General features: G+C 39.8%; 1 protein-coding gene, 1 long non-coding RNA gene and 1 pseudogene across 7 annotated transcripts in view; 1 reads left to right on the top strand and 2 right to left on the bottom strand.

Annotated features, from left to right (window-relative positions):
* LOC138146895 (uncharacterized) overlaps positions 1-8,123 on the bottom strand; it is a 107,097-nt gene extending 98,974 nt beyond the window's left edge. For 3 of the 5 annotated variants that reach the window (XR_011164630.1, XR_011164633.1, XR_011164631.1), the window contains exon 1: positions 7,803-8,123. This is a non-coding gene — a long non-coding RNA (uncharacterized lncRNA). The remainder of the gene's footprint in view (positions 1-7,802) is intronic. The other 2 variants (XR_011164629.1, XR_011164632.1) reach the window with 1 other exon arrangement.
* On the bottom strand, positions 1,998-4,707 carry LOC138146894 (phosphoglycerate mutase 1-like; annotated as a pseudogene).
* Positions 8,124-8,274: 151 nt separating the features above from the next.
* REL (REL proto-oncogene, NF-kB subunit) overlaps positions 8,275-18,255 on the top strand; it is a 60,026-nt gene continuing 50,045 nt past the window's right edge. The window contains exon 1 of one of the 2 annotated variants that reach the window (XM_069069071.1): positions 8,275-8,410. In XM_069069071.1, the coding sequence (XP_068925172.1) occupies positions 8,401-8,410 (10 nt within the window). In that variant the 5' untranslated portion in view covers positions 8,275-8,400. Of the gene's footprint in view, positions 8,411-11,423; positions 11,654-18,255 lie in introns of those variants that run through there. The other variant, XM_069069069.1, reaches the window with a different exon arrangement.

Genomic DNA, 18,255 nt, shown 5'->3' with positions numbered 1-18,255 from the left:
AAAGTTATCATGTAAATTTCTTTTCTTCTCTTCCCATCCTGCCCTAAGATGGCTACCATTAGATACAAATAGGTGTGTGTTATACATATATATGCATACATACATACATACAAACATGTATATACATATATAAAATTACTCTATGCATACTTCGTTCTTTTTCTGGATACAGATATCTTCATTTACTTTTGATTTGTGTATTTATAATAGTTAAAATTACACAAAGTCATAATTAAAACAATATTGCTATTACCATATACAATCTTCTCTTGGTTCTGATCACCTCACTCTTCATTATTTCAAGCAAGTCTTTCCATGCCCTCTCATAGGAGAATCTTGCTTCATATTGTATTAAACAAATGGAAATTACTCCTGGGAGCTCTTTATTATCCCTTATTCTACATCTCCAAACCCCTTGGTATCATTGACTGTTCTTTCTGATTTCCAATATAGAAGTAGCCTTTCTTCTGATCAAAGCCAACTCTTTTACTTCTTTTTAAAAAATTTAATTTATTCGTTTGTTGAACACTATATTTAGAAAGAGTTTGTGTAATATTAGAACTATGTTCTTTGAAAATTAATGCATAATTCATGTGTAAATTTATCTGGTCTTGGAATTTTTTTTTGAGAATTCATTTATAGTTTGTTCAATTTCATTTTCTGATCTGAGATTATTTAAATAATTTATTTCTTCTTTTGTTAATCTGGATATTTTATATTCTGTAAGTATTCACAATTCCCTCTAAATTATCAGGTTTTTTTTAGCATATAATTGGGCAAAATAATTTCTGATAATTTCCTTCATTTTCTCTTCAATTGTTGTGAATTATCCTTTTCTATTTTTGATATGAACAAGTTGGTTTTCCTCTCTTTGCTAATAAGATTAGCTATTTATTAATTTTTTAGGTTTTTTTTAAAACAGCTCCTAATTTGGGGGAAGTTTTTTGTTTTAAATTTCATTAATCATTTCTTTGATTTTTAGAATTGTTACTTTGTTGCTTAATTACAGACTTTTGTTGGTAGTTGTTTTAGTTTTTTTTTTTAAGTTGTATGCCTAGTTCATTGATTTGTTCTTTTTCACTTTTAGTGTTGAAAAAAGTCATTATGCATATAAAATTTCCTTTAAGGACTGCTTTATCTGTAGCTCATGAATTTTAGTTATTGTCATTTTCTTTGATGAAATTTTCTGCTTCAAATTTTTTCTTTAATCCATGAGTTCCTTTGGATTAAATTGTGTAATTTCCAAATTGATTTTTACTTCTTTCTTCAAAGGTTCTTTATTGACTATAGTTTTTTTATGTGTTATTTTTTAAAAATTTATTTACTTTGAGTTTACAACATTCAGTTGCACAAGTTTTTTAGTTCCAAATTTTCTCTCCCCCCCCCCCCCATGGGGGCATGCAATCTGATACAGGTTCTACATAAACCTTCACGTTAAACATCATTAGTTAAGTTATAAAGAAGAATTATAACCAATAGAATGAATGAGGAAGAGGAAACAAAACAAAACAAAATGAAAAAGAGAGAGAGAGCAAGTAGTTTCCTTCAATATGCATTCAGACTCCATAATTCTTTCTTTGGATGTGGACAGCCTTTTCCATCATGAGTTCTTTGGAGTTGTCTTATAACCTTGTATTGCTGAGAAGAGCCCAGTCCATCAGTTAGTCATCACAGATATGTTGTGTCTGTAATTGTGTACAAAGTTCTCCTGTCTTTGCTCCCCTCACTCATCATCAGTTTATATAAGACTCTCCAGGTTATTATGAAGTCTGTCTGTTCCTCATTTCTTATAGCACAATAGTATTCCATTACATTCATATATCACAACTTGTTTAGCCATTCCCCAATTGAAGGGCATACCTTTGATTTCCAATTCTTTGCCACCACAAAAAGAGTTGGTATAAATATTTTTGTATTGATGGGTCCTTTTCCCATTTGTATCATCTCTTTGGGATACAGCCCTAGAAGTGGTATTGCTGGGTCAAAGAATATGAACATTTTTTTTTTTATTGCACATCACTCCTTTATTATAGTGAACAACAGAAAAAGGCGGGGAGGTTAGTACAGTTATGCTAAAACTGATGAGGACCTAGGTGGCTGGACATAAAGTGGAAGGCAAGTGGACACTGAGACACACTTAAACATGACCTAGGGGCATTTTACTGCCACAGAACGGAGCGGGGGCTATAAAACACACAATGAGATGTACTCGTCCACCTTAGAAATCAAAGAACTCTTCCTTCTCTGATGTGGCTTGAGATCTCTGATGACAAACAAGAGGGACAGTTTAATTTCAAAAGTCACTAATAACCAGCCTAGAAGGGTCTTTTGTGAAAGCAAATGTGACAAACATTGGGACATAATCTCAACCTCTCAGATTCATTTTTCTTGAATTACGGAGGAAATAAGACTTTCATGATTTGTTAAATAACCACCCAAGTTATAGGTAGCTTACTACAACAGCCCCTGAGAGGGCTGCCCTACTTGCAGGACTGGCTCATAGCAATAACTGGACCAATTGCTTCTTTCAACTCCCCACATTGGTCACTTCTTACTATGTCCCCATCCCTAACCCCTAACCAGGTCCTTACTGAGCCAAACCACCCAGAAGGCATTTTGACTAATGGATTGAGGGGAAGGGCAACAAGAGAGAAAAGAATTGGTCTGAAACAGGGAGGGAAATGAGAAAAGGAGCCATCAGTCCCCCACCTGCAGCTATGTGTTGTGTTCCTTAAGATGATGGTCAGTGTGTGGAGCAGGCAGGGGAGAGATGTGGTGGGACAGTGAGAAGGGAAGGACCTGGCTACTGCTGGCACATGCTGGTAGCCTGCTTTCACTTCTTGGCCTTGCCTTGGGCTGCCACAGCCTCCATGGCTTTGCAAACAGTCTCTTCATTCCTGAGGAACTTCATGGGCTTGACTGGTTTCAGATTCTTGTCCAACTCATACACGATGGGAATGCCAGTGGGCAAATTCAGCTCCCATGATTGCTTCTTCAGACAGACCCTCAAGATGCTTGACAATCCCTCAAAGACTATTGCCATGAGCTGCAATCAGGACACGTTTTCCTTCCTTGATCTGGGGGACAATTTCCTCATTCCAGAAGGGTAGAGCCTGGGCAATGGTGTCTTTCAGGCTCTCACAGGAAGGCAGCTGATCCTCAGTCAGATCTGCATAGCAACGGTCCTTGCTGATGTTGCTGTAGAAGGGGTGGTCAGGCTCCACTGGAGGTGGTGGGATGTCATAGGCTCGCTGCCAGATCTTCACCTGGGCCTCACCATGCTTAGCAGCTGTCTCTGCTTTGTTGAGGCCTGTCAGACCTCCATAGTGCCGCTCATTGAGGCGCCAAGTCCTCACTGCAGGCAACCACATCTGGTCAATGGCATCTAGTACTGTCCAAAGGGCACGAATTGCTCTCTTCTGGACAGAGGTGAAGCAGATATCAAATTCATAGCCAGCATTTCGCAGCGCTTGGCCTCCTCGTGCCCGGCAGGGCTCAGGAACATGTCGGACCAGCCGCTGAAGCGGTTCTCCAGTTTCCAGGCGCTCTCTCCATGCCGAATCAGCACCAGCTTGTAGGTGGCCATAGCGGGGCAGAAGCTCGGGGCAGTGAGGATCAAGGAGATAGGCAGACAGGCGAGCATGCACTGAGATTCAGTGAGTATGAACATTTTTATAGCCCTTTGGGCATAGTTCCAAATTGCTCTCCAGAATGGTTGGATCAGATCACAACTCTTTTTATCCTGTTTTGTCATGTTAGTCAATCTGACCAGTGAGATGTGGTACCTAACAGTTGTTTTGATTTGCATTTCTCTAATCAATAGTGATTTAGAACATTTTTTCACATGATTATTGATATCTTTAATTTCTTGCTCTGAAAACTGCCTGTTCATATCCTTTGACCATTTATCAATTGGGGAATGACTTGTATTCTTATAAATTTGATTCAATTCTCTGTATATTTTAGAAATGAAACCTTTATCAGACACAATGGTTATAAAAATTCTTTCCCAATTTTCCACTTCCATCTCAACCTTGGTTACATTGGCTTTATTTGTACAAAAACTATGGCTTTTGTTAAGGACTCCAGCCCCATAGTCTGCTTACCCTCCAATTAGTCTATAAGCTGCTCACTTGTGCCATCTACTAACTGTCAGATTCCACACACAGCCCAGTGTTCAGAATTCCACAAACTGGGGCGCTCAGAGACAGACATATGCTCAGCATGGCCTGGCGCCTAGACCTCCTGCCAGACGGAGGCCCATCTGACTCCTCTGCTTTCAGCATGGGTACATCCATCTGGGGGCTGCCTGTGTGACCCTCAAACGTGTCTGAGGCTCCCTGTAGGGCCTGGAGTTGATCCCACTATCTCTCAAAGGGGGAGTCACATTGCAAATTGGTTGACTTTGGATTCATGGTCATACACCAGCTTGGTGATGTCTATTGCAGTGAGCACTGCAATGTTCAGGGTCCTGGAATAATCTGAGGCCAGTGAAGGTCGAAGGTCAAAGGAGGCACTGGGAAAGTGGCTGCAGGAGTCTCACTGTCAGTGGCTTTGGCTGGGAGCAGGCACTGGGTCTGCAGTTCCTCAAATGACATCTTTAGAGATAACTGAAAAGGGGCAGGAACGAACTTGGACTTGTCTGTCCCAGTCAGCCTCATCCTCTCTTCCTGACTGAGGTCTTAGAAACAAGTTGGAGTCCTACCCCTGTATCTGATGGAGGTAGAGAGTTACAGGGAGAGCTCTTTTATCCTTCTTTTTTTTTTTTAAAAAAAAACTAAATCATTTCTTTCTTCTTTTATAATTTTTTAAAGTATTATGAATTTGGCAAACATCAATAATCATGAACATTACACCATGAAAAAAAGATCTGTATATGCACTTGATCCCTATTACATATAGATAACATAAAAAGAGATATGTTCCATAAGAGAGGTTCAGACAAAGTTCTATATCCGAATATATAAAGGAAAGCCTTTTTTTTACTGGAGGAATTAGGGCAGGCTTCATGGAAAAAGGTGGTGTTTGAGCTGGGCCTTGAAAAATGGGAGGGAATTAAATCAGGCAGAGCAGAAAGAAAGATCAGCTAGGGGAAGGGCAGTTAGGTGGTACAAGGGATAGAGCTCCAGGCCTGGTATTCAGAAAACTCCTCCTGTGTTCAAAACTGGCCCAGACACTTACTAACTGGATGACCCTGGGTATGTCACTTTATCCTGTTTGCTTCCATTTCCTCATCTGTAAAATGAGCTGGAGAAGGAAATGCCAAACCACTCCAGTATCTTTGTCAGGAAAACCCCAAATGGGGTCACAGAGAGTTAGACATGATTGTAGAGGGAAAGCTATTCCAGGCAAAGGGAATTTGATTTAGACATACATAGTTTATAGGCAGGAAAGTTCTGGGCACATTTAGGGAATGGTAAATAGTCCAGTTTGGTTACAGTGGATTTTGAGTGCCAGGCTAAAGATTTTGGGTTTTACTCTATAAGTAATGGGGGGGGGGGTGTTTAAAGGTAGCAGTATGTGTAGGGTGAATTGAAGGCAAGAAAGGACTGAAGGTAAGGGGGAAAGCTAGGCAGTTATTGCAAGAATGCTAGTGAGAAGTAATTAGGATTTCACTAGAGCATAAGGAAGGGAAGGAATAGGGGGATCAAAGAGGAGAGACACTGATGACAAGTTGTGGGGGTAAAGGAAGGGCAAAGTTAGAAGTTTCTTTTATTTACTTATTCATTCAATAGTATTTATTGAGTACAGAGCACTGTGGTAGGGTCTGGAAGAGACAAGGAGAAATAAAACATATTCCCTGTGTTTAAGGAGCTTTCAATTTGAGGAGGGTTACATTTTAAAACAGTTAGGGTATGGTAACTCCTAGATGAGAAATAATTATGAATACCAACCACAATTTCTCAGAGACATTTCTGCTCTCTGGTCTAGTAGGGAACCTGTGCTTACTAACAGACTGGGCCTTCTGGGGAATAGCAAGCCTAAACTGATAAAGCACATCCCAATTGCAAAGCCTTTCCTTGTGGAGTGCCCTTACTCTACTCTAGAGAAAGTGAGAGACAGCTGAAAAACTTACATCTGGTTCCCCTACCCTCTGCCCAACTTGGAGTCACTAGGACCTGAGTTTGAATGCTGATTCTGCAGTTCATTAACTGGCAAATTGACGACCTCTCTGGGTCCCTGTTTCCTTATCTGTTTAAATAAACAAAAGGGACAAGCATTTATTAAGTGCCTACTATGTATTAGGCACTGTGCTACAAGTTGACAATACAAAGAAAGGTAAAAGACAACCTCTGAACTCAAGGACCTGACTTGAATGGAGAAGACAACACGAAACTATGTACAAACAAGGTTTATACAAAATGAATTGGAAATAATATCAGAGGGAAGGCACTAAGAATAAGAAGGACTAGGAAAGTCTCCTTGCAGAATGTGGCAGGTCAGCTGAGACTAGTCTGGACTTCTAAGATTCCTTCCCAGTCTTAGGTCTATTCTATGAGCATCTGTATATAAATGTGGTGTCAGAAAAAAAAAAAAAAAAGCGCAGGTCTTGGAAAAGCGGCAGATTTGAATCATAGATCTATACCTGGAAGGAACTTCAGATTTCACTTAGTCCAATCCTTTTATTTTACAGATGAGGACACTGAGGCTCAGGGAGGTTACAGAAGCATAAGATAAGCATTGTCCAAATTCTTTGACTCCGAAGAACCCCTGCTCTTTCTACTACACCATGTTGACCGCCCCTTACTAGTAGTAAGGGCCATGGACAAGTCACATTTCAACTCAGTTTCCTGATCTCTAAAAATGAGGACAGCGAGGCTTAACGTCTTCACCTTAACAGGGTGGATGTAAATATCAAATGAGACAATGTATGTAAATTATTTTGCAGACGTTAAAGGTTGTGATCAGTGGTAATGAAGATGTACAAACCACTAATTTTATTTGTGAGAGGAGTATGCAACGAGGGACTTCCTCTACCTAAACAGAACAGGGCCCTGCAATTCCATAGTCTTAGAAAGTTGGTGAGGCTCTAAAGGGTGAAGTGCTTTGGCCAGGAGGATATTATTATTATTATTCTCTATTCTAATAATAGGATTATAAAGGGCTATGAAATTAATTGAGGAAGACATTTTCTATATGGAGAAATCGGCGAAAGTTTTGAAATTGAGTAACTGGGGGAGAAGGAAGGCACCACTAACAAATTATATCACATAAAATTACACATTATATATTACATAAATGTGTAACAATGCACTTAACAGAATTATGTATTACTTCCAATACGTTGAATATAATAAATAGTACTGTATGTAATATTTCCGTGGGCGAAAAAAGAAAAAGAAAATAGGGTGATAGAGGGTTCTACGTATGCAAATAAATTCGCTACAAATTAATAAATGCCAGTGACGCTGGTCTTGCACTTCCCCAAAGGGTGAACCCGAACAAAGTCGTTCCTACCCAGAGCCCGCAGCGGGGGCTGTGATTTGCATTTGCGAAAGAGGGAAAACGGGGAACCACATTTTGAAAACCCCGGGCCATAGCTCACCAGAAACTCGAAGGGGCTTCGCTAAGCGATTCTCACGACCTTCCCACAGAACTAAGACACCCACCGCCCCGACCCCGCGGCCAGGAGCCCAGTGGGGGACGTGCAGGGATGCGAGGAGGGGGAGGAATGAGGTGTGGGACGGGACCGCGAGGTCCAGTGTGTATATAACGTAGCGCGTGTGTGTGTGCATCTCCCTCTTCTTGCGCACCTCACCCTCCCGCCCCCTCCTGTTCTTAAAAAAAAAAAAAAAACAAACCTCGCGGAAGAAACTGGAGGAGGGGGATTTCTTGGGAGCCGTGGGGCTTAAACAAACTCTGTCTGGTTTTCTCTCCTCCTCCTCCTCTCCACCAGCTCCACCCCTCCACGGCCTTGACTCCAAGACCACGCCCTCTAAGGGTAACCAATCATCGTCGGCGTGAGCCGTTAGGAGGCGGGGCTCCAGCATTCGGTAGAGGGGGCTGAGCGCGCGCTGCGCGCCTCCACCCGCCACCTCGCCCAGGGTTGGCGTGGGGAGAGCGCCTTGCCCCATATTCTGGGAAATCCCCCTCCCTTCCAGCTGCTCTTCGGCCCTTCCCTCGGCTCGGCCCCACCCCCTCCCGCTCTACCCCGAGCAGGGGGGAGGAGGATACCCGCCTCAGACGCGGACGCCAGCGTGGGCGGGGCGTGGGCGGGGCCCCGGAGGAAGGGGGTCCGCGCTGCTTGAGACCCGGCTGACTAGGCTGGCTGGAGGTGAGTGCTGACGGAGGAGACGCGCTGTCCGGCCCGGCCCGGCCCTGCCCTGCCTTGCCGTGCCCTGCCCTGCCCTGCCCGGCCCGGCCAGCGCTGCGAAGGAGCCCGGCGCGCGGAGCGGAGCCATGGCGGCCGGTGAGTGTCCCCAGGGGCCGGCCCTGGAGAGGTCCGGGCTCCCGGGGATGGTAAGGGGATCGGGTGCAAAAGTTTGGGGGAGTTACCCGGGATTCCCCCTTACCTCCCGGACAGCGACTCCCGGAACCAGGGGAGGAGGAGGGGACCTTGGGGGGAAAAGGGCGAAGTGAAAACAAAGATGATTTGGCAGTCAGTTAAGCATTTATAAAGTACCCACTTTGCGCCAAGCACTGCACCAGGCTTTGGGGATAAAAGACAGTCCTGCCTCTCAGGTAGTACGCATTTATTAAGCGCCTACTACATGCCAGGCGCAATGCCAGGCGCTGGGGATGCAAAGAACGGTGAAAGACAGCCCGGGCTCTCCAGCAGCGCACGGTCGCCTGCAAACAACTGTGTACAAACTAGCCGTATGCAGGATAAATTGGGGATAGTTTCAGGGGAAGGAAGGATCATTAATTTACCTTTCCAGCCTTATCCTACCTTGAAGCGCTACGAAAATGCAAAGTATCATCATTACTTTTGGTAGTAGCTGCTGTCCCAGTAATAATAATTCTTGGATGCTGAAGTGGGTTTGAGAGGTCTCTTAGGGAGGTACTTCCTCATCTGGTGCAGACCTCAGCTCATTCATACCTTCTCATCCTGTATGGTTCTTAACCCATGGTCTCTCCTAAATCTTCCCCAGGGAGTCCACCTTATGGTCTGGTAATTTCCTCTAGATTCTTTGCCATTGCTTGGATGCGGTGAAGCATGCATCAGAGCTTTCATAATTAAAAATTCAATTTTTGTCATCGGAATGGTGGTATTGTTTTAAAAGTGGACTTGAAAATCTCCAGACCCTGGGGGACTCTTCTTTGGTCTGTATTCACCACATCTGAAGAAAAAGGATCAGGATGATCCCATTTATGCTGATAATTGTGAAGACCAACATGATGTCTCTAAAAGTCATTGTTAGTCACCTTGAAAGGACATGAGATGGTAATGTTAAGAAAGCAACAATTTTTAAATGTGTGAAATGAAATCGTTATATCCCACTTTTTCCCTAACTAAGCTAAGGTTTTTCTATTAAAAATGAGGAGAAAAATGAGAATTTATAGCATGCTTAGAAACAAATACATTTTAAAAATAACCAGTTCTGGCAGTGTTCACTTTTTTTTGGCCAATCTAGAAAATTACCTTTTTTGAGGGTCAGGAGAAAGGGAAGAAGCCATTATCTACCTTCCTCCCATAGATGAGACCTTCATGATGAAGTTTTGAGAAGAAATTGAAGAGTTATACAGGATGGTCAGGATTAGATGGATTTCATTCTCCATCACTGGAGGAAATACCCACATCTATGAGCTCCATTTGATTGCTTTGGGATTAGTAAATGAGTCAGAACTATGTCTCATGGCTTTGGCAAACATTGAACTTTCTTGTATCTCTCTCCTGTATTCTTTTCCTTTAGTTCTCTCTCCATTCCCCTTGCTCTCTTAGCTGGGCATTAAAACTGAAGTATTGAAAAATTATTTGTTGCTTTTCTTGATTAATTTTAAAAGTACTTGAGAGGAACATTTTATATTTTGACTCCTTTGTCCCCTCAAAACAAACAAAAAGCAACCCATCAAGCACTTAAACTCCACTCAAATATAAGATTAAAAAAAAAAACTTATATGGTCTGTAACCCTCAATAGAAAAAGGTCTGCCATCCCTGTTTTAGAGTGTAGAAGAGGAAGTAGAAAGCAGAAAAGATTTTTTTTTCTTTTTAAACAGAACAATTTCATTGCAGCCATTGTGAGTTGAAAAGGAAGTAAAGTTGTTTCAAATGACTTGCTTTTGGCTGTGTTTGCGGTTTTAGTGTGAGAATATATGTATAGTTTAAAATATTAAAACTTTCCCTTTACCCAAATCATTGACCCTAAAATGTCATATAATTGTGTTAATAACATTAAAACAAATTTGGATGATTAGCAAAGTTGTCAAATTTCTGATTAGCTAAAAAAAAATCTGAGAATATCAAAGATATAATTCACAAATAAAATAGGCAGTATGCTAGAAATTTAACCAACCTTTTCAGGAAGTGTGAATTTGTCAGCCATGTGATACTTTTTAAATGGGCAACACAAAATTAACCACATTTGTATGCCATGTATTTAACACCCCACATTTTTATGAAAATGATGGTAAAGTAGTAACCCTTAGTGAATTTGTAACCTCTGTTGACTGATGAGAGTGACTTACTGTAAAAAAAAAATTACTGAAATAATATACTGATTATGATAGGATGATTTAAAGGAATTCAAAACTAAGGGTGATTTTCTTTCTTTCCCCAAATGCTAAAATTGTAAATAACTAGAAAAGGATTTCTATAGAAATATTTTAAAAATTAAATGTAATCTAATATTTTAAAAACAAATCATGAACAAAGAAAATATCTTCTTGAGTGTATTATGATTTGATTCCTATCCATGAAGTTTGAAACAGTAGTTTAAAAGGAAAAATCTGCTTTCCTGTTCTGATCTTTATAATAATGGTAATTGTTGTTCAGTTGTTTTCAGTTTTGTCCAAATCTTTGTGACTCCTTTTTGGGGGTTTCTTGGAAGTGATACTGGAGTTGTTTGCCATTTCCTTCTTCCACTCATTTTTCAGATGAAGCAACTGAGGCAAACAGGGTTAAGTGACTTGCCCAGGGTCATACAGCTAGTAAGTGTCTGAGGCCAGATTTGAACTCAGAAAGATGAGCCTTCCTGACTCTAGACCCAGCACTCTATCCTGTGCCACCTACCTGGCCTCAGTGATGATAATAGCTAACATTTTATATAGCGTGCCTCAATCTTCCTTCCTATAGAACCATCATTACAGTAATTAGAGATTTCATTAGAGTGATTCTGACAGGTACCAGAGAAAACATGTGTTGTACAGATTTGATCACTATAGAGAACAAAGTAAAGGCAGCTAGGTGGCACAGTGATAGAGTGTCAGGCCTGAAGTCAGAAAGACTCGTTCATATTCCTGAGTTCAAATCTAGCCTCAGACACTAGCTGTGTGACCCTGGGCAAGTCACTTAACCCTGTTTGCCTTAGTTTCCTCATCTGTAAAATGGCTGAAGAAAGAAATGGGAAACGACTCCAGTATCTCTGCCAAGAAAACCCTGAATTGGGTCATGAAAAGTCAGGCACAAGTGAAACAACAGAACAACAAATATTCCAGGCACTTTATTAAGAGCTTTACAATTGTCTCATTTGATCCTCACAATGACCTTGGGAGGTAGGTGCTGTTATCATTGGTGAAAGCTTTTATCCCTTTATTTGAACATTTGATTATCTCTGTATCTTTGGTAAATCATAAGTTTGTTGACAAAAAGTTTTGCTTAATTGATTAGAATTTATTATCATCTGTGGTTAGTCTATTAACATTGCTGTAACAAAAAAACTTACAAAGTATTTTAATAGAGTAACAAAGTAATTAATACTACTTTCTCAGATTTTAATACTTCATATCTTACTATGTTTGACATGGAAGCAATATATATATAGTTCAGATAACATAAAAATACCATAGACCATAATTTGTAGGAATAAAGATTTCTGGGAGAAGTAGAAAAAGTGATGATTTTTGCAAATTACTCTGAAGTTCAGGCTTTTCTAAATGGTTAAAACAAATGGTTAGGATTTTGCAGTCCTTAGATTCCATTAGACTAGCTTAAATAAGGATTTTAAAGCTTCCTTTCAAATCTGTTGACATCACAGCTAATTAGAGTAGGAAGTATGAAGAAAAATGTTCCCAAACCTGTCTGAGGTATGTATGGTTAGGCAATCAGTGTTCCTGTTTATGAACTTCAGTTAAATACAAGGAAAGTAAGTTGTTTTGTTGTTATGTTAGCTAATATATCTAATAGAAATTTATATCTTTTTAAATTTCATATTACTTCATTGTAGAAAACAAAAAGCATACTTGAAGTGCTATTTTCTGATGATTAGCTGAATATTTTTTTTCCATCTAGCTAAGAAGTCTTACCTTTCATTTATTTATATTTTTCTTCTATTTGGAATTCTGTCTTGTCACTTTTTTTTTTTAGAGGGGGGGAAGGTAGGGCAATTGGGTCTAAATGGCTTGCCCAAGGTCACACAGCTAGTTTTTTTGGTAAATGTCTGAGTTTGGATTTGAACTCAGGTCCTCCTGACTCCAGGGCCGATGCTCTATTCACTGTGCTACCTAGCTGCCCCCCTTTTCTTGTCACATATTAATAGAAAATGTATGAGGAAATTCCTTTTGTAAACACTTTACTATGCCATATATAGTCTAAAGTTTCAACAGGATTACTTTTGTAGCTGAGAAATGTGAAAAGTGGTTGTCGGTGTTACAAAAATACCTTAGAGAAGATGACTTGGGGAGAGACTGCTTGTAGGATAAATTAGTTTAAAGAGTAATTTGAAAGGGACAAAGAAAGTGTATCGGAATATTGTTTCAGAAATGAATCAGTATGGAAAAGTACATGGAAATTAAGAATGAACAAAAGGAATTAAGGTGATATAGACTGAGGATCATAGGACCTTAGAGGTCTTTTTAGTGCAGCCCTCTTGTCTTGTTGTACAGTTGAGGAAATGGAGACCCAGAATGGTAAATTACTTGTTCAGGGTCACATAGCTACTAAGTGACAGAGCTGGAGTTTGGAGCCAGGTCCTTTATCTCCAGATGATGGTGGCTCACAATGGAAAGGAATAGCTTCTCACAGGTACATAGTAATACAAAAATAACAAGTCTACTGCATTATAGTCAAAGTGAATTACTTGTCATCACTTGAATTTATCTAGGAATTTCCCTGACTGCATGTATTTGCTCAGATTGTCCTCTGGGTTTGGAATCCCCTCCTCTGTCCAGTTCTACCTGTTGAAGTTCTACCAGGTCCAGTTTAAAAGCTATCTTTTTCTTAAAGGCTTCTCTGATCTTTTGCCCTCCTCTCTAATATGATCATCCTCTCCCTCTCCTTCATTTGATCTCTTAGCACTTTAGAGTCCTTTATTGTATTCTAATTTGTCCACTTATCATGTTCTAATTTGTTTTATCTTTATCATTCCTCTCAGATTGTGGGAACCTTTAAGATTCTTAAGGAAGTATTTATATTTTTTATGTCTTTCAGTAGTTAACATAATACTATTATAGGTGCTTCATATTTATAGAAAGAACTGAGAGAGGAAGGTAGTTTTTATGTCCAGAAGAGGCAAAGGTAACAGAAAACTGGTCTTTATGAAGTAAAGTGGTTCCCAGGTGTTAGGGGAAACAGAATTTATGTTTTTTCCTTTCTCTGAATTTCATGTGCAGGATAATTGGGAAAGCAGGTGATGTAAGCTCCTTCTGTACACTTAGGTTGTAGATATTTTCTTCTGCCCTCGCACAGGTGTACTACATCCTCTAGATTTCTGCTTTGCTCCTTCCTCTCCTTTATGTTCCAAGGTCTGTACAGGAACTAAATTGAGTCTTACCTCTACCAAGCTGCTTTCATGTTCTAAAGCTTTTAACATTACTTGCACTTGAAATAGATTCTGTTTTACTTATCAGTAAGAATTATTCCTGAAATAATTTTTATTCTAGCTTTTAAAAAAATGTATTGATTCTAAAACACCAATTCTCCATTATGCCAATTCTAATTTTCATTTTATGTATAAAGGAAAATGCTTTTTTTGTGATAGAAAGTCCTCTCCTAAAGCCCTACTGTAATGATTTATTAGAAAATGAAAATAACTTTAAGTTCTTTTAGGCTGCTATACCAGCAGAATACAAAATTTGGGGAGTCTTTCCAAGTTGAAAGAGATTATAATTTGGGTGATGTGGACTATAAATGGACTTGCTCAGCTAAATTCAGTCTCATCAATAGATTGGCTATAAGCTGGCCATAGTAACCCATGGAACAGACAAAAATGCCTACTTATATACCCTTGAGTTTTGCTGTAGGTTCTTTCACTTTTGGAGTATGGAAATGGGGCATAGTTTCAAGACCTTCTGCTAATATTACTTTAACTATTAGCACTTTCATTGTGCTATTTCTGTCCCGTGATTAGCAAATTGACCAAGTACTGGAGGAATTGTTAAGAGGAAGTGTTCTAGGTAGATCCCTTATGAAGGATTTATGGTAAAACATGAATAATAGTGGCACAAGATGAGAAGACATGAGAAAGAATGGTGAGCTTTGTTGATGAAGTTGGTGGAGCAAATACTTACAGTGATGAAGTCACCTCTTGTTCTATCTGAGTAAGAGAAAGGACCACTGGACTAGGAGCCAGAATATGAGAGTTCTAGCTCAGTACTCTACTCACTAGCTCACTACTAGTAGTAGAGCTCACTACCACTACCACTACTACTACTACTACTACTACTACATGACCTTGGGCAAATCAGAAACTCATTTCTGAACCATAGCTTCCTCATCTTTAAACTGGGGAGAAATAAAACCTGTCCTGTGAGGGAACACACAGAGTTCTTGTGAGGTCAGAAGATTTATGTAAGAATGCTTTGAAAGCTATAAAACATGTATATGCCAGGTATCAGTATTATAGTTTTCAGTCTTACCTAACTGGGCAGTTAGCACTGGGGGTAGCATATATTTATGTAGCTTACTGTATTACTAATGTTAATAATTTATTCAGTAAACATTTAGTAAGCTTCTCCTGTATACAGTGAACTGTTGGATGGTGCTGGAGGAGATGCAAAGATCAGTAGGTGTTCCACTCCTCAAGGAGCTTATAGTGCTCGGGTCAGGGGTGGTAAAGTATGTAGTGTAAATTAGAATGTGATTCATTTGTGAGAGAGGTACAATGTGATATGAGATCAGATGAGGGGGAAATTAGGAAAGGCTTCATGGAAAAGGTAGTATCTGAGCTGAGCATGAAAGGATTGGTAGCAGATGGGTAGAGATGAATGGGAAGGGAATTATAGGTGCAGGGGACAGCATGAACATAGGCATGAAAATAGGAAAGCAGAGGATTTGTTTAGTGGTTTGGTTTTGCACTAAATAAGTAGTACGGTTTAGTTGGGGTGTGAAGTACCTGAGAGAAGCTGTTTTTAAATCAGATTGTCCATATAAGTTTGGGTCTGATTAGTGGAGTTCTTTGGCGTATTGAGTTTTTTAAGGTAGTTTGAGCATTAGCTCAAGTAGACTTGAGCATTAGCAAGACCAGTCTGGGAATAGAGTATGGGATAGATGGTGGTGGCATGGAAATGGGACAGAGGGAGATCTATTCAGGCTATTTCAGTTGTTGTTCAGTCATATTCAACTCCTTGTGACCCCATGGGCCATACTGTCCATGGGGTTTTCTTAGCAAAGATACTGGACTGGTTTGCCATTTTCTTCACCAGTGGATTAAGGCAAGTGGAATCATGCAGCTATTAAGTGTCTGAGGCTGGATTTGAAGTCCTTGAGTCTTCCAGACCCCAGGCCCAGTGTCCTAGCCACCAAACCATCTAGCTACCTCAGTTTCAGCAGTCTTCTATTTCAGTAGTTCTGGCAATTAAGTTCCACATGGGTGCCTAACTAGGAGAGCGGGCATAGGGAATTGTAACAAAAAATACTTTGGTGATAGAATCAACAGTACTTAGTAATGACTGATTTATGTGTTAGAATGTTATATTGAATTCAACTGAATAGAGGAATAAAAAGTGGTTCCAAAGTAATGAATGTAGATAATTGGGAAATTTTTCATTAGTATGATATTGCATATTTCTTTAAGTTTAGGGTTTTTGTGTACTTAAAAAATCAATATCGGTGAAAATTAATATTTTTTATTGTATTCTTCAGAGTTTATAAGGAAGACACTGCCAATGATACCTCTTAATTATCTGCCTATTTGCATAATGTTTGCTATAACTTAAGTGGCATTTTGATCTGTAGTATATTCTTATAGGAGAATGCAATAGTAAAAGTCTTACTTAGAATTGTTATTAAAGGTGAACTAGTCTTTTCCATAGCCAGGTATTTGACTTTTTCTTTTTTTTTTTTGCCTTTTTGGAGGGCAGTTGGGATAGGTAACTTGGCTCAAGGTCACATGGCTAGTTTTGTGTGTGTGTGTGTTAAGTGTCTGAGGCCGGGTCTGAACTCAGGTCCTCCTGACTCTGGGGCCATCGCTTTGCTCACTGTGCCACCTAGCCGCCCTTTGACTTTTTTTCTAAAAGGGAAGGTTAGACTAAAGGATCCCCATGTTTCCTTTAACTCTAAGATTCTGTGATTCTCTGGTAATATTCTTGGTTAAAAATTTCATTTTTCTTGTAATTAACTGGTTTATGGTAAGTATCCTTTTCTCTGTTCCACAGAGGAATATGTTTTTGCATCCTTCTTTTTACTCTTTCAAAGAAAAGTGCTTTGAAAATGCAAAATATTTTAATTATCTGGAAAAATAGCTGGTGTATGTTAATGTTTTGCTACGAAATTAAAAAAAATACATGTTTATATAAAGAGATAAACATATCTCTATACAGAAATAGAAAATAAAGAAATCAGGACAAAGGTAGGATGTGAAAATATGAGGATGTGGATAGTCTCATATAAAACATTAAATTTTCTTTTATCTATGTGAAGGAAGTCTTATTAATCATAGGTTTAGTTCCTCTAATGTCCTTCCCAGACTCAGACATCAGCATTAGAGGAAGAATGATAACCTTTGAATGTTGGAGGAATGATCCTGGATATTATTTAATCTAGCTTCCTCATTTTATGGATACACCTAAAACACAGAGAAGTTAAAAATAAACCTACAGTTTTGGCCCCAGAGTAACTGCTGCCTGGAGTGGGAACCAAGAAATGTACCTTCAAATCAGCTTAGTAATTCAGGGAAAAGAATAGAGAAATAAAATTCAGTAGAGTGAGAGAAAATTACTACAGTGTCTTGAAAAACAGAGAATCTCCATTTTGGAAGGATGACATATTTCATCTGACGCAACGAATGGATTTTTGGAGTGATTTTGTATTTCTTTCTGCTCTGCTAGAGAAGACCCAGCTAGGTTCCTTCCCACACAAGATATGATGGAGAAGGTGGCACTGGGATTTTCCTCCAAGCTGGCCCTGCTTGTAGAGGGAGGGCAGGAGAGATTGTCTTCTTCCTGTAAAGGAGAGCCAGAAGGGGAAATCCCAAGAAGGGTGGGGCATGGCAAGTCAGGGATTTCTTCATGGACACAAGTTGCTGCTACTGCCTTTCAGCTACCTGTAACTGAATTCCCCTCACCTCCTTCTACTCTACTGAAGGAGTATTAAGTTCAAACTTTTGCTCCTCTCAGATTTGGTGCCCTCTAAATTTCCGACTCTGACATAGGCTAGCTGTGACCACAAGCAAGTGACACCAACTCTCAGTGCCCCCAAGCAGTTCACTAAGACAGTAAGTTATAGACCAGTTACATAGATGGAGTTTCCACACTAGGAGTTCCCTACAATGATGAAATCATAGATCCAATCTATACCCCCCCCCAAAAAAAAAAAACACTTTCTTCTTTATTCATTGATAAGATCAGTAAAATGTATATGGTCAGATTAAAGGTCAAATAAGTCCTACCCACTACCTAGTTAAAGCTGTCTGGGTGGAAAAGGCCTATCTAATGATATGATTAAAAGTAAAATACTTTGGTTTCCTTATTATAACTTAATATGAATGAGTTTATCAGATTTATCCTAAAGCATAAGTTTTCATGATGTGAGGACGGGAGTAGGAAGACAAGTTGAGGGTTGGGGAGGAGGCAGCTCCACCAAGGAGAGAAATGTGTATTGGAGGACCAGAAGACAGACAGACAGACAAACAGACACACACACACACACACACACACACACACACACACACACATACACACACACACACACACACACACACACACACACACACACACACACA

This window comes from Petaurus breviceps, unplaced genomic scaffold (genome assembly GCF_028583685.1).
Source record: "Petaurus breviceps papuanus isolate PSGF00001 unplaced genomic scaffold, PetGlider_PUasm1.0 90775, whole genome shotgun sequence".
Lineage (NCBI taxonomy): Eukaryota > Metazoa > Chordata > Mammalia > Diprotodontia > Petauridae > Petaurus > Petaurus breviceps.
This window is presented reverse-complemented; position numbering and strand designations above follow the sequence as displayed.